A 21,852-nucleotide genomic window follows, 5' to 3' on the forward strand; every position below is an offset into this window, starting at 1 on the left:
AAGTCAGGCCTTCTTAAAATCTGTTAAGAGAGGAATTTATCAGATTCTTGCATTCGTCTTAACACGATATTGTCCATACCATGTTAATAAACATTTCCTGATATTTTCATGTGGATGATATTTATTCTTCATATTCTTCATGTCTTTAATATCGTTACATATAAATCACACACTTTATATGTAGAAATGTATATGTAAATTTTTACATGTAAAGCATTGAAGACAAGTTAATTATCAGTTAAATAAGATCCTTCATTATTCAGGAATGCTTACTCCAGGGGACAAACATTTCATGCTGCAGCCAGTTTGCTACTTGTGTTGGCTGCATTCCGTGTCACGGTGGCTGGTCTGAATCCTGTCTCCTTCATTTCCCATTTAGCTTTCCATCTAGTTCATGTGCACCCTAGAAGGCAGGAAATCATGGTCCCAGTGCTGGGTGCCCCGCCTTGCCCAGGTGTGATTTTGGGGCTGTGACTTCACTCTGGCTGAGCCCTGGTTGTGAAGAGCAAATGGAGAGTGAACCAGCAGATGAATAACTTCTCTTCGTCCCTCCACTTCAGATAAACTAAAAAACTTAAGGGGTTTATTCCAGTAAAGAAGTATGTTGCAACAGGTATTCATTGATTGACTAATGTGTGCCTGGAATAATATTAGGATCTAGGGGTCCAATAATAAACAACAACAAGAAAAGAGTACCCATTTTCTTGGAGATTGCACCATTATAATGGCAAGTGCAAAAATAGATATTGAATAAGGTAATTTTATGTTGCAGTAAGTTCCATATAATGAATTAACACTATGTATGGTAGAGAATATTATGGAAAATCTATACACTGAAGTATAAAACCTTCTTAGTCCACAATCTGGGGTGCAACATTATAGATAGAGGGAATATAAATTGTATGTTTTGAAAGCAGACAGTTTGGTTGAGTCCTAAATCTGAAATACGCATGTTAGATGTGAGTGAGGAAAAACTGGAAAACTAGAATAGGTTAGTGTGGGTGGGAGTGGAAGGTTGTTGTGCTGGGCAGTGGAGGGCTTGAATTTTTTCTAAATGCAATGAAGCAAAGCAGTTGTAAGTAAGGGACGGACACAGCATGGCTGGACCAAGGAGAGAAGAGCTGTTGTTAAACAGAGACAGTCTACACTGTGTGTCAGGCCGTATAGACCAGATCATTCTAAGGGTACCATCTGTGATGCTGTGTTTATTCTCTGAAATACAGTCACAGGTGAAAGTCATGTCATAGCTATTCGTCTATAAAATGACAGCAAAGTTTTTGGGTTCTGTGTCCTTGCTAATTAATAATAGAAGAGAAGCGAGCAGGATCTTCTTGTTGGCACTTGTGCTGTGGGTTCATTGTTGGACACGTGTGTTTGTGGTTCCCTGTTTGGCAAAGGGTTCAAGGAAGTGAAGAGCCTGCTCATGAGAAGAGATAACCATGGATGACAAATACTACTGTCAGACTTTCCAGATGCTTTTGTTTTGCTCAGATGTTCTAGCATAGTAGGTTAAGCTGCAGCTTGGGCCACTCAGATCCCCTCTGCAGATCATCTCAGTTCAAGTCTTGGCTCTGCCACTGCTAATAGACATCTTGGGGGACAGAAGTTGGCTGCTGAAGTGCTGGGATTTCTGTCACCCATGTGGCAAACCTGGGTCGAGTTCACCTTCTCCGTCTCTCTCTTACTGTGACTTATAAATAATTGCATAAATTTTAAAACAGTTTTCTTTGGGAATATTGGTAAAGGAGAATTTAATGTCTTAGGATGACAAGGGCTGGTGTGAATACTGTAAGATAGTGGTGAAAGCAAAGGGCACAATACCAGTGAGAGTAATTTTAACCATAATGCCATTGATGATGTATTTAACAGATTGAAGTTTGTTTGACTTAGAGATAGCAAGGGAAGTTGAAGATTCTTGACTCTAAAGAACTTCAAATAGTTCATGGAAAAATGAATTCAAAGCTGTGTAGTGAGGTGCAAAAAAAAATCTTTGCAATCTACACACAGCTTTTGGTAAAAATAATTTCTCATGCACTCGTCGAAGGCTCTCTTGTATGTGTGCCTCCCTCACCCGGGCTTTTGTTTGCTTCAGATTCTCAGTACCTGACTTGCCGGATGCACAACTGCACAGACACCAACAGAAACAAGCCCTTCCCCGGGTTCATCGACCCAGACTCTCTGATTGTGCAGGATGATTACGTGTTTGTTCAGGTAAGACAGACCCACTCCTCTTGATTGTCGCAAAGCCATTTGTCTGTCTGATTTCTGTTCCTATGGCAGCTGCTTCTTCTTGCTTACGTTCCCTTAAAAGTGGAAGAAAGAAAAACAGAAGCAAAAAAAAGAAAGTGTTACCTTTCAACAGAAGAGCATTACTGAGGGCAGACATGGCAGTGCAAGTTGAACAGGTGTGAACTCCCTAGGTTAGTGTCCCAAGGCCCTGATCAGCCTGGGTGGTGGCCCTGCTCCGAGTAGCAAGATTGTCCCAAGAGGATGCACAGTTCCACTGAGCCCTTGTGCCCCGTTCCTCTGTCACTAAGGGGCCTGGGCAGTTGAGGAAGTCTGCTTATTAAGAAAGATCACATCCACCTCCTCCCAACACCTCCTTGCTGGGGAAGTTGCCAGGTAACAAGTGTCCTCCCTAGAGCAGGCAGGAGCAGCCTCTGTTGTCCTTGACCAGCTGGGGTTAGGACCAAGATGTTCCATGTGACATGGGCTCAGCCAGACTTGTCACCTCTAAGAAGAGTGGGGAATAGTGTTGGAAGCTGAACTTTCCACAAGTGATTTCAAAAGAGCCAGTTCGGAGGCGCGGCTGCCTCCCCGCGCTGAAGGGCAATTTCTGCCTCGCTTGGACAATGTGGAAGTTAGAATATGTATTCTCGTGCTTAGGGAAAGCAGTTTTTGTTGTTCAAATATTCAACATTAGGCTATGTACTTTTTAAATCCTTCACATATTATTTTATACTCATATACCTCATTTCCATTTTCTTCAGGGAAATGAGTAATGAATACACTGATAATTTCAGTATCAAATTATCAAGTGACGTTCAAATGGTTGCATGTTGATTCTGTCTGTAATTCATTTCCCTGTCCAAGGAATTTTTCTAGTTTCTACAGACAGTGCATAACCCAGATACATGACTTAAAAATGAGAATCCATTCGGCTTTTGGAATTTCGTACTTTTTCTACCCACGCCACATAGAGCATGATCCTATAAGCCATACTAGAACATTAGGTGAACGAGTTCTGCTACCTAATGGGGGAGACTGCGTCATTCCAGTCATATTCCCAAGTCTCTGATCAACATTCATGGCAAGCACTTGTCCAGATCCTGAGTAGGCAAGCTCCAAATGAGAGTGAGCACAAAATACATTACCAGAGACGGGCCGCTCAGGGGCTCTTGTCTTAGCACAAGAAAGGTTTCAGACCCAAGACAGAGTAGTGGGAAGTAACACAGCAAAGTGTAAGGAAGAGCAGTAATGAATAGAACATACCTCATAGGCCATCCAAGCATCTCAGGCAGGAGCTGGGGCGTGGCCTGCATTCAGATGAGAGTTCCTGGGGATTGGTGTGGGAGCTGTGCGGCGTCTCCCCTCCTCCCACTTCTGGGAAGTTGTGGGCAAGGAATTTCTGGGTATAGGGTTCCTGAAAATGTCCCCACAATGTTTTCAGCACAGTGTTATCAGGCCTGAGAGCCTCTTTGGAGCAGAGCAGGGGAAGCTCTCAGGCTGTCTCCAGGAGAGAACTTAAAACCTTCCAACAGTGTCGTAGGATAAACACAATTACTTCAAGTGTAATTGCTGGCCTGTTTGGGGGGCTGGTTTCTTTTAAAACTTCTTATCTTCCTGTTTTCTTGAGCCTGTTACACACAGTCTCATGTCTGTGTAGGTATCTTAACTTACATGTGTAGGCTAAGAGTGACTCCAAGAACAGCAGGTTGGCAGTGGGCATGCCTTGTGTCATTCTCATGCCAGTGTGGAAACCATGTCCGCTCACCTGCCCCACACACCCACAGCTCTGGCTGGACAATATGTCGTGGATGAGATCAGGAGAGTGGGCTTGTACCTTTGTTCTGGGCGATGGAGGCCATGGGTGGGTTTGGCTTTTTCTGTTACCATGCCGGTATGCCTCTCTGTGGGGCAAGCCTGCAGGCATCGGTGTGATGCCACGAGATTGGAACTGAGTGCCTGCAGAGGGAAGGTTCCCATTCTGCCAGTGGTCTGGGCCGTATCCTCGAGGTGTGGCTTGAGGACCTGCCTGTAGGATGACTGACGTGGGATGGGAAGCTGAGCTGCTGATAGACCAGTGACCCGGAGCCTTAGAGCATCTTCAAAATGAGCTGAACATTTTCTGGACTCTGACAGATAACATGTTAAAGAATTGCATTTTCATCCAGCAGGTTGCATGTGGGCCTTCTGACCATTTCCACGTTTGCTGTTCATGTGCTTTGGAACTGAATGCCAGTTGCTTGTGCTTGTCCAGCACAGGCCTCCCCACTGTCTTGTGGCAGCTAACCCTTGTATTCTTCTGTGACCTGTGACCTTTCAAATAGCTCCTCTCACAGTCTTGTTTCTTTGTGACCCAGCTAACATCAGGAGGAAGACCGCACTACTATGTATCCTACCGAAGAAACGCCTTTGCCCAAATGAAGCTTCCAAAATATGCCCTGCCCAAGGTATGGCCCGAGTGGCTCTCTGCAGTTCACTGTTACCGTTGGTTCATAAACTCCACCCCTGCTCAAGGGCCCATTCAGTCTCTCACAGTCATGTCCTTCCTGCCTGTTTCTCAAGTTCACCTGCTGACCCGTTGCTTGCCAAGATCCCCCTTCCCCATCAGAGAGGACCTCTGCTTGCCTTCTTTCTTTAGGATTCTTGCTGTAAGGGCATTAGATAAATCAGTCATTGTTTCTGCAGTTGCTTTTAGGTGGGAAAGTTTATAAACCATATGAAATAATTACCTAGTAGCAAGGCAGAAAAAAAAAATATTTGAACGCCTGGTACGTGCAGCGGAAGCGTTCTGTTACAGCGTTAGGCTGTGGCAGCCGTGATTGAGACGCGCTGAAGCAGCGTGGCTTTTTTCTCAGGGACGCTCCCGAGACTTGTTGCCTTCAGAGTGCTGAGGCACAGCTAATTTAAAAACAAAAACAAAAAAACTTCCCTAAAGACATATCCTTTTGGCAACAGCCTTGAACAAAAGTTAAAGACCATGAGCTATTGACATTGCTGGTCTTTTTCCCTGCAACCCTAGAAGAACAGTGTTAATATTGAGTGCCACCTAGTGGAGCTTAAGTGGATGTGGGAGTCCAAAAACCTTTATGCATTCTTGATGCCTTTGTTACAAGAGATTGCTTTAAGTGACCAGAAATTGTTAAGGTTATGTGCCTTAATCCTAGAGCAAGCAGCTGTATGGCCAAAAGCAACTGCTACTTGCAGTAAGAGTTGAGGCTGCAACGTGCCTTTTAGCTTCCAAGCTGGAATCTTTTATAGTATCGATCTTCCCCTGAAAGCAAATGAATAGCTTCCACTATTGGAAACTTGAAAGGCCAGCAAGAGCTTCCATGGAAAGAGTCCCATTGCCCAGAAGTGATAATCTGATATCAACGAAATTTGCATGGAACTGTTACTGCATATCTGGGAACTAGACACTGTGAACGGCTGAGTGTATGCCTTTGCTCAGACTCCCTTGAGCTTTGCGAGCGGACATCAGTGATTAACTTAGCTTGCTCTCACGAACACAGGAGCTGATACAGTCAAGGAATGCGTTGTTTGGTCTGGGTGGGTGTTTCCCGTTAAGGCAACGAGGTGAATCATTGCAAGGCAGTTACACACTCAAAGAGAATCCCCAACTTTGGGTGCTGGTGATTGACCACAACGAAAAGAAGTTGCCTGTCTTCTGTGAGAGCAAAACTACTGCAAATGAGCTAAAAGTCACGTTAAGTAAAGGGATTGAGACGAACTCATGCTCACGTTTTCTGTACTCATCCGCTTTCATTGGATGGACTCTTGAGAGAACAGTTTTTCTGGTCTGTGCATCGTTTCCCTGACCCCCCACCCCCAAACAAAAAGTAAAATCATGGTAACAAGTGTCCAGGAAGGTGATGCGTAAATTGTAGCGTGACTGCTACCCCGGGAAGCATGTGGCGCTCCTGCCGGAGGGACAACTGCCTTAGACTGCATTGTGAGATACTCAAGTGAGATAAATGAGGCAAGGGAGTATCATGATGAGTATAGACCTGGTCATCTCCGGGCTGGAAGATGGATGGGCACTGGCCTGACAGTGTTGTGGAGGCTGCCCAGCCCTCAGCGCGCAACCCGGATGCTGGGCCTGATTGGGTCACTCACTGACTTGGAAATCTTGAGCTGGTTGGCCAATTTTTGTTCCTCTCATTTTTTTTTTCCTGAGGAAAGAGTTGATCCTCACAGCAAATTCTTTTTCAACAGTGTTTGTCCTTTGGCGATACTTCTTAAAAATTTCACAGAAATTTTCAAAAAGTCAACTCCGTTCTATGTTCATGCTCCGTCATAGTCGCTGTCTGGCACGTTGATGTTCTAAGATGTCCTTTGGGCAAGAAAATTCCTTGGTTCAGAATTAATTAAGAGGTGTTAAGAAAGACCTTTTATTTCCTTTTTAATTTGTTGAAACCCAGTGATGTCCCACGGAATAGGCTGGTAAATGGTCTGGCACACGTTCTGTAAAATTTTCTTTTTGTCTAAAATGTTTTGTGACTCAGTGCAAAACATTCAGCATAAAGAGAGACACATTTTCCCTATGAAGATGATTTATGCAAGAAAAAAAATGACCTTGATGTATATCATTTTAATATATTTGGGGCTAACCTCATTTTTCCAAATTCTGTTCAATTTTATAAAGACTGACTATCAGCTCCCATCTTGAGATGACCATTCGGTCCCTATGTAGTTATATGACAAGTTCTCTAAGTGGCTCAGATTTTAAAAAAATAAGCACTTGCTGCTTCCGTGTTTTCTATTCCAAGTCTATAAAATCAAAGTTAGTAAAGGGGAGATGGCGCTGCCGATCTGTACCCCTCCTGCCTCATGCTGTTTAATCTTGTATCTATCTGGAGCCCACCAGAGGTTAACTAATTGACTCCAGAGGCACAGATTGGAATGCGTGTATAGCAGGTGAGTGTTGAAATCTTTTCACTTGAGTTCAGGGATCAAGTTGCCTCCTGCTGATAGGGAAGATGAGGAGCTTGTTAGATGTTTGCAGGTGAGGACTGACAGAATGTCACAGGTTTGTCGCCAGCCTCTAGCTTAGGATACTGTTAGCAAGCTTGACCTCATCTCCTGGCTCCAAAATATGTCTCCAGCAGATCTGGTCCTCTGCTGACAAGCCAATAGTAAGAAAGTTACCAATAATTTACCATTCACTCTAGAAATATATCTTACTAATTTTGCTTGCATCACAGACCCTTCGTGATTCAGTTACAGTTGCTAAGGAAATTGAACATTCAGATTGCTAGGCATACAATCTCACTTCTGGTGCTGAAGGTAGAAGAGAAAGTAGCAAGCAATTTTGATTGACTAGAGGAAAGAAATGTCTTACAAAGATGAGGTTCGTTCACAAAAAAAAAAAAAATCAAGCTATAATTATTGGAAGAAATGTAACCAGCAACAACAACCAAAAAAACCACACTAGGCTGATGTGAACAATAGCTAACGTTTGTACTAAACTTTTATTTCTATTATTAAGAGCCTGAAATGAATGAGTGTAACTCAGTTTTGACTTCTTCGTTAGGAATTAAGTCTACAAAAAATGCTGTCAAACTCTAGGATGCGTTATGGGAACACTAAATAAAGGGGAGAAATACAAAACCATATGAATGCAGACTTCTTCCTTCTGGAATCATGAGTTAAGTGTGTTCAAGACTAAAACTGCAGGAGTCTTATTTCTCTACGTCTGGTTTAGACCCAGAGCTGAATTGCTGACTTATTACTTGATGATGGCGGGAGTCTAAGTATACGTATCAGAGTGAGAAAGTCTTAAGTTAGGTAGGATTGTTACCAGGGAGGGTTGTCTCATCTCCCGAAGCAGTTCACGGCTATTCTCTTATCCATGCAGGATGACTTGAGTACAACGCTGCGCGAAAGAGAACAATCCTTATGCGTGGTTCTCCTGTGGACACAGGATTCTATTACTGTTGCTTTTTATTTTGTCAAAACACATCAGGTTTTTGATTTTTTTTTTTTGAGGATATTATTTTTTGGGATTTGTTTTATTTTTCTTTTGTAAGTTGCACCATGTCTATGGTTTTGGACAAAGAATGAAGTGAAGCCAAGTCTGTATAAAAAGGTATCCACTAAAAGATAGGGCGAGTCGCCCTCTGAGACGCCCACTTTGGCTTGCTTTGGCCTCTGCTCTCCTGGGATTCGGAGTGGGGGAAAGGATGTGGTACATGGCATCATCTCACTGTCACAGCGCTGCCGTCACCTTGTTCTGCCTTCCGAGAACACCTAGGTCTGAAAACACTCATCATGACTACAATCGTTGCCCTTCACTTAGACTTCCTGCGGAACATCTTGACGTAAGGCTTGGATTAAACAGCCAAGTCCTTGAGCAGTCAGTGCTGTGGGGTTCTCATGTGAACATTTCCCAGCAGCAAGCTCAGTAGGTTGTGCTGAAGCTCAGCACAGCGTGTCTCAAGCTCTAAGGTCCATCCTTATCCCTCAGGAATCTTCTTATAATGAAGGTTTTTTGTTTGTTAAGTGAGGCCTGAAGTTCTGTGTGTCTGACATGCTTTCGGGTGGTGCCCCTACTGCTGGCCTGTGGACCGTGCTAATTCTCCTTCTCTCTGCTTTTCCTCCTAGCCATCCCACATAAGCCTTCTGAGCAAATGCTGTGTCTCTACCTGGCAAATGCATAGAAATGATTGATCCTCCAGTGTCATAAAAATAGGGGAAATATTCTTCAAATTGTCTACCGAAGTGATTGGACTACAGCTGAGCTCTAAGCATGCCTCTTACTTTCCTCATGACCTCTCTGCATAATGCCATAAATGACACTTGGCCAAGTAGTGGTGCTTGGTCATTTATGCTTAAGGAAACTCTGCCATTGGTGGACATATTCTCACTTTCCTTATTAGGTGCTACCCTCTTTGGATACATGTCACGTTACTGTGTAAATCTCTCTCCTTCACTGTTCTGTGTCTTTCTTCAGGACATGCACGTCATCAGCACAGATGAGAACCAAGTGTTTGCAGCAGTTCAAGAGTGGAACCAGAATGACACGTACAACCTCTACATCTCAGACACGCGGGGGGTCTACTTCACCTTGGCCTTGGAGAACGTGCAGAGCAGCCGAGGCCCTGAGGGCAATGTCATGATCGACCTCTATGAGGTATGTCACAAGGCCATGTTCGTAGGGCTTCCTGCGTGAGCTCATTCCACCTAGGAAAGTGTGAGATCTGTGGCGCACTTGTGTTCATTTGAACCCGCAGAGTGATCTTGAGGATTCTTTTCTGAACCACAACACCAGGACCAGACACCCCAGAGGCATTAGCATAGCTAATGGAGACTGTGGAGCACTGAGAGGGTGTGAGCGAGGGTGCTCTCTGCCTGTGACATGGCTGCGAAGTCAAGGGTTGGTAAGCAGCACTTTCCTATCTCAGAGGAAAGGGTCCTGGATATGGTGCGTTCCATCAGTGGACACACCCTGGACCACTTCTTCTACATGATGATCTTTTCCCATGGGGCCAGGAAATGATACGATGAACAGCATCTTTTCTGCTAAACCTGGAAAATGAACGCATTCAGACATAACACTACAGGCAAAACGAAGTTTACCAAACTGCCCTGGAGGATTGAGCGCTACTTGTTTGTCAAAAAGATCCGGAATCAAATGATACCACAGACGGCGGAATTACTCACCTTTCGTGACAAACACCAGCTCTTCAGTTGCTGGCACAGTTAGATAGAAAGGAAACTGCTGTTTGGGGATGGGTTTTAGCTATTCGTCAGGGGTCTGTGCTGTGGAGGATTTAAATGAGCCCTAATGAGCCACTTAGAAACATTTTCAACACTCAGGAAGTGCTGTCATATACCTATATTGTATGTGAACACATCTAGGGGTCACTTGCATGTGTTGGTGATTGCTACGTTTGCTTAAATTCAAGGAGTCAAGAAGTTGTTTGTGTTGTAAAAAACTGAAAGGGTTACATTCAGTATGAGAGAATCAGATTTCGCTTAAGAAGTTGAAACCTGTTGTCATTCCTTCTAGAGCTCTCTTCCTGTTGCAGTTAAGGATTTTCTTCTACTATTTAAACTTTTTTTTTTCGTCTGTGTAATGACATGTTAGCAAGCGTTATGCACGACTTAGAGTCCAACTCCTTGTAATGAAGACTGGAGCAGCCTAGCAGAGGTCATGTATCAATGTACAGAATGCACAAGATGGCAGTGTGAACTTTCAGTGATTTCACTTCATCAAATTGAACGTGTGTTTTGGTTTCTTATTTCTTACTCTCTGGGATATGCTTTTGTAGGTATAGATAGGGAGTCTCCCCTCCACCATCTCTTCCTCTCTCCCCCTAATCGGCTAATCCCAACCTTCTTCCCCATAGTATTACAATAGTGTAGTCCCTTAGCAACAGGTCCAGCGTTCTGCTGCTTGACTGTCTCATGGCATTGCACATATAGACAATCGTAGAAAATCTACTAACAGTTTCGTCTGGAATCCTCCTTTTCTTCAGTAAAGACGCAGACTGCAACGTGTCTTCACTTCCCCGTATGTTAGTCTGCATTACACAGCACACCTATGAGAAGACAGAACATGTATTCAGGAAAATGTTCACGTAGCTGATGATTGACTTCCAGTTTATTTTAGATATAATTGAACCTTGGAGTTAAGTTTCCAGGTTTAAATCCTAGCTAGGAGGCTGACATTGTGGTGTAGCAAAGTAAGCCACATAGAGTGCCGGTGTCCCGTTTGAGCTCGGGTTTGAGACCCGGCCACTTTCTGATCAGAATTTTGCTAATGTGCTGGAAAAGCATTAGAACATGGCCCAAGGACCTGCATCACTGCACCCGCACTGGAGGTCTGGGTAAAGCTCCTAGCTCCTTGCTTCAGCATGCCTGTCACTCTGTGGCCAGCTAAGTAATGAATGGAAACTCTCTCTCTCTCTCTCTCTCTCTCTCTCTCTCTCTATCGTATGTGTGTGTGTCTGTATCCCAGTATGGAACACTACCCTTCAAATAAATAAATCTCAAGAAAAAAATTTGCTAGGCCACTCATTTTATACACGGAGATAACCTGGTATCTGCTTGGTTGAATTTCTCTGAGGGTGAAATGAGTTCATCTTTAGTAAGTGTTGAGCCTGAAGGATATAATCTCAACAGATTATGGGTTGCATAATTAATATGTGTCTAAACATCTCTACAGTATTTTGAAAATATGCCCGTGTACTATATATTTCCTTTGTTTTGGATTTTTGCTTCTTCCCATATTGCAATTAGCAATGCCATATGACATTTTCAACACCGACTCTTTGTCTTCTTATAAACAAGTGTAAATTGTCACACTTCTCTGCTCATTTGTAAGTTCCCTAAAAACATTTAAACTTGAACTATGCTTTGTTCAGCTGCAATGCATATATATATATATATATTTGGCTTTGATTTAGTGCTTGGAATGGAAAAAGCTTGGTCCCAGTAACTGGTTTGCGTGAAGACATAGCAGCCCTAATTTAATCATACCCTTTGCTTTTCTGAGCCAATTTCTATTCTTGAGCTCTCAAAAACAGTTTTTCTTTTAGGTTACTTTTCTTTTTTTTACTGATGATCCTCACCCCTCAAGTCAATGCGGAATAAAATCTCTGGATAAATTTGGTTTTCTGCCCAAAACAGAGATCATTTTAATTGGTCCCTAGATGATACAAAGATGACAGATTTGGACAAGAATTATTTTTCCGGTGTTCTGTTATTTGCAGCTACTTTCACAAATGCTTTCCTGAACTCAGACGCCAGTAACAGGTTCGGGTTGGGAAGAGGAAAGAGGGTGACCTCTGTACGTGTAAACATTTCTTTGATCCTCTTTGTCCCCTTTTGCCTCTCTCTGTGACTGTTAACTGTCCCTAGGAAACTGTTGGCTGTGTTGACTGTCACTTTGAGCAGCGGTGTCACTACATTCTGGAAAAGTGTTCTGCATCCCGGGGCTGGGCCTGAAGTGGCTTTGTTTTATTAACCTGACAGTGCACAGGAACTTGAATCGAAATTGATGTGATCGGAACGGCAGCGCTATGTCTGCTGATTACCTAGATAGAAAGAATATTGGCTGACACGGAGCCTGGCACAAATTTTCCCTTAAATCTGATTGTTCTGGCTAGCAGGAAGCTGAAAGCCATCCAGTATGAATTTCCCAGTAGAATTGAAATGAATGATGAGAGCTAAGAGAGAAATGAAAAGTAAGAAAATCCATAGAAGAATTAATAATAAGCAGGAATGAATAATATACATGATGGGGTGACTATAATAAAACCCGTGGAATGCATGTCTGCTCACATTTGGGGTGATGGAAGACTATGGCATTTGTTCTTTGTATGCTTCTGCATGCCAATTACCAGCACTTTCTGCATTTATGTACTCTTGAAGCTGTTTTAACGAAGGCAGACAAAAATGGATAAACATATGAATGCATCTCTGTCTCAAGGCTATGAATGTTTGATCAGTGTTTGTGGGAAAGGAGGAAGGAAGCGTAAATGCTGATTAAAACCAACCATGTTATAAGAACATGTGTTAAAGCCTGGATACAGATGGGATGCTCTCTGTGCTAGAACTATGTATTTGTGTGGGATGAGGTAGCAAGGTTTGAGATCAAAATGTTTGGGAACCTCATTGTAAGAAATCAAGAAATGTAAAGCTAGGCAAGTTGGCTAAAAAGCATAAGTACTAGAAATAGATTGTTATTGATGAATATCATACCAACAATGGCTAATATTTGGAGGCACCATTATATGACAGGTGCTGTGTAAATAACATCGAAATGTATTTTTTATTCAATCTTATATTTCCCAGTACAGAGATTACAATATTCTAATTGTGTATAAAAGTACACAATAAATGTACAGAGAGTACATTTACTTTTGTAAGGTAACAAAGTTGCTGACAGAGTAACCTAAATCCTAGAGAATGCTGTCTCTCAACTACAAATAATGGTGGCTCCCTCAAGGAGCAGTAGCTCTACATGTATTCGACTCTAGATGAGTAATGCGAGTAGGATGGAAAGACACTCAAATACAGGTTAAATATGATAGACTTTGCACTGCAGTGGCTAAAACCAAACAGAATGAAGACATGAGCCTGGGGTCCCAGTCAACACAAAGAAAATCAATATTCAGAGCTGTAACCTCATAGAGAGAGTTTCTGAGTTAAAGCTGAACATTCCCAGTCTTGTCTAGTGAATCCAGTTGTATGAAAAGGGTCTTGAAACAAGTGTCCTAGAGCTTTGCCATTCTTGGATGGTGTAGATGTTCTGGCGGCATTGTGCAGGTTGGGCAATAGAGGACAGCAGAGCTGGAGGAACGAGGGCACGTGATGTACAGAGAGCGTATCTGAACTGTGTATTTCCCAGTGTGTTGGTGTGCTGCCGATGAGAAACAGTCTGACAGCCTTGGGCGATATCCTACTTCCTTGGAGAGGAGAATATTAATTAACCATAATGAAGAACACTTTGGCTTATGAGCAAAGTTGTGTTGGGAGTGAACCCACTTGGCTGACAAGTTCAAGTTGCATGTGTATGCATGAGTGAGCCACAGTGAGCATCACGAATTGTAGAACTGGTAACCAGGGCATGTCTTTTTTGAATTTTATATTTGATAGTTGCATAGTTGATTAGGGTGGGAAGGGTCAAGGATCAAGGAATAATGTTTGAGACCATTGTTTCCAAATTTCCTTTTTTTTTCTTCCTATATCTGGGGAAGGGAAGGGATAAAGGAAAACGCCATGCCCATCCTTCTAAGCATCTCAGTCCCTGGGGATGGGGAATGGTCATCCGATGTCATCCTAGGGTCCCCGATGTACAGCCAGCTCTGAGCGTACTGATCAAGTGATTTTGATAATTCTGAAATGTTGTTATCTCACCTATCCAAGGATGGGAAAAGCCTTCCAAGGACCATTTGCTGTCACAGTCCACCTTAGAGTCTCCATTTGTCTAGATATTTGCTGTCAATGCTTGTTTGGGATAGTTGATCAATTTGTCCTGCTCTCCTTCCTCTACTGTGGTTCCAGATGTCCTGTGCAGGCCCCAGTGGACTGCCATATGCTCCATGTGCGTCTGGGCACCAGGGCATGTTCTGTGAGGCATGCGGCACCTCCTGAACATTGTGGATGCCCCCTCTCTAGAAGGGAAAACTCAATCGTTGTGATGGTGTAGGTTATGCCTTGATTTCTTAGGGAACACCCTTGGCCCTTGCAAGTATAAGGTTCTCCTGACCAAGATCATTCTGCAAGAAAAAAAAAAAAACTATTATCTAAGCCCAGAAAAACTGAGTGATGAAAATGTTCTCATTCTTGCCACAATCACCTCAGTAGTTTTGTTCTCTTTGTATGACAATTAAGATACATGATTTAAATCTGAGACTGACAGAGTGGGAGCAGTCATCTCTCCACCAATAGCACAGGCAACAATAAGGAAAAAAATGTGAATGTTCTTTCAACTTCACCTCTCTGTGGAATATTGGAATGCTTACTGTGAGAAGAGGCTTTCTAGAAACTAAATGTGAAAAAATAAGGGACATATTTGAGTTTGTCATTTCAGTCATTAAAGAAATTCTAGTTGTTAGCATACAGTCCAACTCTTAAAAGCATCCATTGGGTTGGGATAAACTGCTTAGATATTTCCATGTTACATCCTTTGTATCCAGTGGAATGTGTGATACATGGTAGAGTCCCCAAAATATTTATTGTATGAATTATGTAAGTATACTGAAAAAAATAGGTTGAAACACGGTTTTCTGTGTGACATCCTGGCACGCTATTTTTCCTCAGGATATTACAGGAGGAGATAAGACCGAAGAAAGAGTGCAGGCACAGGATTTAGTGTGTGGGCTCTGCACTTAGACAGTCTGACTTGGATTCCAGATTTAAGGCTTTCTACTGGAATTATCTTATGTAATTGATTAGTCACATCTCAACTTTGCTTTTTTGTAAAACTGCAATATGAGGAAAATATTGACTCGTCTCTGGAGTGCATAAATAAATGTGTGTATGCATACTTCTGAAGCATTTTGTGCAGTACCTGACAATTCATAAATATTCAATAAATTCGAGTTACTCTTATTGGTTTTCTGTCTTCAAATGCAGGACTCTTACTACCAAGGTTATTAAAATAGAAGTAGCTATTAGTGCAAAGTCACTTTATATGATCATTAATTTTAAAAAAGCAGTCTGATGGAGGGAATGAAACTCCAAAGGTTATATTAGAGTGAGGGAGCATAATGTAAAAGATTACAAGGGAAAGTGAAGTGCAAATTAATTTGTAATGAGAAGTACAAAGAGTATAGAAGAAGCTTATGCAAAGCTTGATGTCCATGTGTTACAAATACAGATATAGGTATAGGAGTTTAAAAATCAGATAAGTATTGGAGACAGTTGTTATGGAAAGAGATATTAATTTCTGAAAAGGGGGAATTGAGTTGGCTGGGCCTGGAGGTTACAACTGGGAGTGGCTGATTGGGAAGCTGTCCAAGGGGTGGAGAATTGGCCTGTGTGACAAGGAGTTTAAGAAAAGGTGGAGCAGCACTTCGATGTCCTGCTGGCTCACGGTAAATGTCTCATGTGCACTGTGCTCCACTGCATGTCTCACCTGTAGTTCTTCACATCTAAGCTCTCATCAAATGATATCTTACTTCCTGTGATATAATAAAGCACAGCTTGTCGATTACCTGTGAAACTTCTGGTATCAAACTCTTTCCATTCAGGAAACAGACAAAATCGGGTTCCCAGCAAGCCTGGTATTCTAAAATATCTTTGAAGATTTCAGAAAGCAGACAAGATACCAGCTATTCCCACAGGAGATTTCCCACATTCGAGTGTGTTATTCCCACAGGGGTATCTTCCCTAGGAAATTCTGTCTCCGTTCCCTGCCAGCCCTCAGCTCTATCTCACTCTGTAAATATGTATGTAGAGTAGATACAGAAAAAAAAAGTGATCTGGACACACCAACCCATGTGCAGTGGAATCCCAGACTGTACCGACTCACGCATTCATGCATGTACACAAGCATACACACATGTGCAGCCAGACATTGTAGGCACTAATGCTGCCTTTCTGGTGTCCAAGGTTCTTCAATGAAAGAACAGAGGTCCTGAGAAAGAAATGATGAGATTGTATTAAGAGGAAAGGGCATCTTGCTTAGGGCCCGGAGTGAGACATGGGAAAGATGATTTCTCAAGCTCAGAGCTGAAGCAACAATGAATGGTACCAACCCTAAGAACAGCAAGAAGGAAGAGAAATTAAGTAAAACAGAACATTACAGCACAAACGCATACAGTATGCTAGCTGCAGTGGAAATAAGTTCATCCTCGCTAGCCCTGTCCCCTGTTGACACATATTCCATCCTTGCCAACTTGTTATTCCTCAAGAGAAACCTGAATGGCAAGCTTCCAGCCATGAACTGGAAAGTGCAGCTCTCAGCCCAAATGGCATTTGATAATGTGGAACAGTTAGATGGGAAAGGGGACAATGAAGTCACTGATTCTGCAAATCAAATGGACCAACTCCTAAGCGTGCATAACCCTGCTCTGACACTCTTGCCAAAGAGTCAAGGGCAGGGAGGAAAATGGCTACGAAACTGCTGCAATTGGTAACATTTTTTTATCCCTGCTGCACTTCTTGTAACCCTTAACAGCAGCAAATGGCTAAGATCGTCAGGAGTCCTTTCTGCTCTATGAGTATGATACACAACAGGGTTACTTTTTGGAAAATTCTGATCCATGAAATTCATGTCTTAAAGAGTTGCCAGTTTGGTTATATTTTAGCAGTGACAGCCCTCTTGAACACAGGCAAAACTAGTGTGTAGTCCCCTGGTGAGCAGCCCTTTTTGGAGTTGCAGTGGTGAACAACTAAATGTCATTTGTAATTAACACACTGTTGTTGGAAGGTAGGACTCCTGGAGTTTGTGCCTTCCACATTTGGTTGAGAATCAACAATGCACAAGAAATGATTCTGGCTGCTGTTGGTTGCCCAGAATGTGGCTCATTTTCCTGTGTAGTTCAAAGCATCCCTCCCAGCAACCCATTTATACTATTTATTTGCTTAACAAAGTTGTCCTTCCAAAGGAGTACAAATTTGCCCAACTGTAAATTGCCACAGATGCCAAATCAGCAGGTACAGTGTAACGAGGTCTGATCGTGTCAGCACAAAGGCAGATCATCTGTTTTTTATTGATTGAAACCCGACCTCTTTGCATTGACAGATTTGGAACTGGATTTGTTGGTGCAAGGTTGGAATTTGGAAGATTGGATTTGAGCAGGAATCCCAACTGTGATCTTAAGCAATCGACTGGTGTCTGCATCCTGGTTTCTTTGTGTTTAGAATTGGGATAAGGGCTGTTACACAGTTTTGCAGTGAATGCTGGTGGGTGTTTATACGAAGTTTGTGATTTTGTGCTTGGTATTCGGCAAAGACTGAAAAGATTGAAGCTATTGCTTCATTCTTTTTGTGTACAGTTTTTTTAAGACAATGAGGTCCTGTGCTCAATTAAACAGGTTCGTATATGCTTGCATTGTTGTTATTCGTTTATGCCTTGAGTGTATTCCAAATACCCGTCCAAGCCAAGTCTCTATTTTGTCATCTTCAGAATGTAGATAATGTTAACTGTTTCGTGGGTAATATGAGCATTAAATGAGATGATGTTTGTATAGCTTGGCAATGCACTACTCAGTACATCTCATTCCTTTTCCTCCATGTCCTCCTTTTGCTTTGGGTTGTGACTACTTCAAGCATGATAAAAAAAAAAAAGTACATACGTATTTTTAATGAACTGAAATACTTGAAAAACAAAATGCAAGGTAATTGCTAAGTATACAGTTTTGGTAGCTTACTAATTGCTATCTCTGTCCAAAATATAACAAAGAGGGAATAATTATATTGTCGAAGTTAAGTAATTAAGAACAACTGATAGTAGAAACTCTGTTATAAGAATGGAGTAAGGATTGTTTGATGCTTTCAGGCAACCACTGTTACATTTAAAAGCTATTCTCTTATGCTCAATGTGTTTTCCTGGCTGAACAGAGATATCTTAAAAAAAAAAAAGCGATAGTAATTGTATCAGGAGCGCTTACTGACCTCTTTCCATTGCCAGTGCCTGCAGCTAACTCAGTAATTTAGATAGTCATTAGCAGCATGAGCTGGGAAGCCATAGAATTCCGGGTTGAAACCCCAGGTCCTACTACCAGTGTGTCCTTGGGCAGTGCGACCCTAGACAAATAGTATGCATGTTCTCATTTGTGAAGTAGAGTTCAGTGATGTTTATTGAAGATACCCATTGCAAGAATTAAATGAGATAAAGTATTTAAGACTCTGGGTACTGTGCTAGCATATAATAAAAGCAGATTCTGTTTCATTATCATTTACCAAGCAAGGAAAATTGAAGTGTTCACGGGATTATCCCTTGGCACCTGCAGGCTCCGGCTCACCTGTCGAAGGAGTAACGAGAAACTACCAGATTCGTTTTGTTATCCTTATGCCTAGTGTATTTCCCCAACCCTCTTCCACATCAACTCTCTTCTTTGCTCCAAGAGTTTTCAAATGGAACTGTATCATAAAATTTAAAAATAAACAAATAAACCTAAATTTAAACGAGTGAAAGAAAAGTTTTCAATTGATTTGACAGTTTGATTTTTTTTTTAAAATATGTTAGCAGATAGAGCCTTTCTGAAATTGATGTATTTTTCAGCCATGTCAATTTTTCCCAGGTAGCAGGGATAAAGGGAATGTTCTTGGCTAACAAGAAGATTGACAACCAAGTGAAGACTTTCATCACATATAACAAAGGCAGAGACTGGCGATTGCTGCAGGCCCCGGACACCGACCTCAGGGGGGACCCTGTGCACTGCTTGCTGGTGAGTGTTCATGTGGAGTCAGATGCCTCATGCAGGTACCATAAGAAGAACAAAAAAATGGGCTGAGTGTATGTGAAGGCAGAGCTCATGGGAAAGAATCCCAGTGCTTGCCTTTGTGTTAGGTCCATGAGATAAGAGACTATGGGTCAGTTTGTTTCTGGCCGCCAAGATCTTCATTGCCAGCTCATGTTCTGATGAGGACTGCCATTGATGCTTTTTGTTTCTTTTTGTTATTTTTTTTAATTAAAAAAGATTATCTAGTTATTTTTGTTGGAATGGCAGATTTACAGAGAAAAGGAGAGACCAAGAGAAAGATCTCCCCAAGTGAATCAGAACTGAGCCAATCTGAAACCAGGAGCCAGGAGCTTCTTTTGGGTCTCCCACATGGATTTAGGATGCCAAGACTTTGGGCCATCCTTCACTGCTTTCCCAGGCCACAAGCAGGGAGCTGGATGGGAACCAGTACCTATACGGTGTCCTGTTATATGCCAAGCGAGGACTTAGGTCACTAGGCTTCGTGCCAGGCCTGCCATTGACGTGTTTGGGGAGGAATACCATGTTTTCCATCTCTGTTCAAGATATGCCCCAAACACTCTTACTTTCTTATAGATAGCCTGTGCAGAAATTCAGCTGAACTGAATATAGAACTGGCTGGAACCACTGATTGATTTTTCTTTATATTATATTAATTTATCTTTTTCTACTGAGCTGGGAGTGGCAAGAACTCTGACCTGTGGGCTTAATCTGACACACCCCATGTGTTTCTATATGAGGTTCTACTGGACCATGGCCATGCTCACCCATTCAGATCTGTTTATTCCCTTTGGCTGCTTTCACTCCAGAAATGAATGGTCCACAAAACCCAAAATGTTTATTATATTACCCTTTAAAATTTTTATTATCCCTTATTTTAAGTAGCATGGAGGTTTTAGTAGTTTTACATGAGCAGTAAGTCTAACGTTATGAATGTATTTATATATTTGCTGACAGAGTGTCCTTGCAGAGGGAGGAAGATGGGTCTTGTCTTTGAGGTGTTTTTGGTTTATTTATCTCAGGGAAGTTAAAGGTCACATCCTGTCATAGTAGCTGATGCCTGCTCCATACTCGACACACCAGTAGACACTGAGTGTATGCGCGAGAGAAAGAAGAAATTAATTATAAAAGCAAGTATCATTAAATTAATCTACTGATTCCTGTGAAACAACCCAGGGATTGTTTTTAAGCTTAGACGATGGAGAGACACGTGTATAAATCTAGAAGAAATACCACTTCATTTTTTAAAGAAGACCTTGATCAGTGTATGTGGTCATGTATATGTGTGTGTGCAGAGTTTGTCTATGTGTGTGTATGTGTATAGAGTTGTTCATGTGTGTGTGCTTGGGTGTGTAGAGTTCATGTATGTATGCTTGAATGTGTGTAGAGTTGGTTGTGTATGTGTGCACGTGTGTAATTGCTCACACATGTGCATGTATGTGACAGTCATGAATATGCATGTAGTTGTGCGTGTTTGCACATGTGTGTAGAGTTCATGGATATGTGTGCATGTGTATAGAGTTGTTCATGCTTATGTGTATTTGTAGAATTGTACACATATGTGTGTGTGGTTGTTCACATATGTGTGCAGAATTGTTCATATGTGTGTTCGTACTATATGCAACTCTGACTCTTTTGTTATCTACACTCTGTTTTTGCATCCCTCCAAGCCTCGACAGCCACTTTGCAGGTTCCTCTCACACCGCTGTAGGTGGGTCACCCTCCTCCTTGAGTTGATGCCAGCAGGGATAGCTTATCCTTATTAGTTGCAGAGGGCATCACAGTTGTCACTGTGCATCAGGAAAAGCACTCTGAAATTCAGCCTTCCACTCAGCTTCCATCCTTATTACGAGCACCTTACAGGGCCAGACAGCCAGTTGTTACAGTCAGTGCACAAAGCCAGTGACAGAAGAAATAAATATGACAGCTGCCTATTGAATATCTACTCACTGCAAGGCATAGTACAGTGACGTTCTTATTTTAGCTATTCCAACTCGCAGCCATGTAGTACTTAGCCAAAGATGCATGGAATGCACCAGAATCTTAACGTGGTGCTACATTCCCAGCAAGCACTGTGGAAGTTAAGTGTCAGTAAGAGGGAATTCGCCATGACACCTTAACAGGCTTGCCCAAGCACTGACATCATAAATGTGCCAATAAAATTACTCTTAAATAAAACACTTAGCAACATGTTCTCTGCTGTATCCCCACCTCAGTGTCATATATCTCCATTGATACCTTCTGAAATATAAACACCATAGCAGCTAAATTGCCTTATTTCCATGGAGAGTATCCTAAACCAAACTATAAGCACTTCTTAGCCAAGCTGCAGTAATGGCCACCTGACTGCTGTTTCTACCTGGCACTTCATTCCCTGTGGAGTAGCCAAGGTGATTTTCAAAACTAAACTTTATAAAAAAGAAAAACTTTGCTAAAATAAAGCTAATAAAAATACCCATTTTCAGAGCTGGCACTGTGGCATTGCAGGCCAAGTCTTTCCTGGCAATGCCAGCATCCCATACGGGGGCCAGTTCGAGTCCTAGTGACTCCACTTCCAACCCATCTCCCTGCTAATGACCTGGGAAGGCAGCAGAAGAGTATCTGAGTCTTTGGTCCCTGGCATCCATTTGGGAGATCCAGGAGAAAGTCCTGGCTCCTGGCTTCATATCGGCCCAGCCCTACCCATTGCGGCTAATTGAGGTGTGAGCCAGCAAATGGAATATCTTTTTCTCTAACACTGCCTTTCACA

At 42.2% G+C, this 21,852-nt stretch overlaps 1 protein-coding gene across 6 annotated transcripts in view; it reads left to right on the forward strand.

The window, feature by feature from the left end:
* The window catches only part of SORCS1 (sortilin related VPS10 domain containing receptor 1), a 477,983-nt gene that overhangs the window by 364,301 nt on the left and 91,830 nt on the right, over positions 1–21,852 (forward strand). For all 6 annotated transcript variants that reach the window (XM_040992145.1, XM_040992150.1, XM_040992147.1 and 3 more), the window contains exons 7-10: positions 2,093–2,211; positions 4,584–4,673; positions 9,176–9,355; positions 18,924–19,070. In XM_040992145.1, the coding sequence (XP_040848079.1) occupies positions 2,093–2,211; positions 4,584–4,673; positions 9,176–9,355; positions 18,924–19,070 (536 nt within the window). The remainder of the gene's footprint in view (positions 1–2,092; positions 2,212–4,583; positions 4,674–9,175; positions 9,356–18,923; positions 19,071–21,852) is intronic.

Source organism: Ochotona curzoniae, unplaced genomic scaffold (assembly GCF_017591425.1).
Source record: "Ochotona curzoniae isolate NIBS_2020 unplaced genomic scaffold, NIBS_Ocur_1.0 contig_66, whole genome shotgun sequence".
Classification (NCBI taxonomy): Eukaryota; Metazoa; Chordata; class Mammalia; order Lagomorpha; family Ochotonidae; genus Ochotona; species Ochotona curzoniae.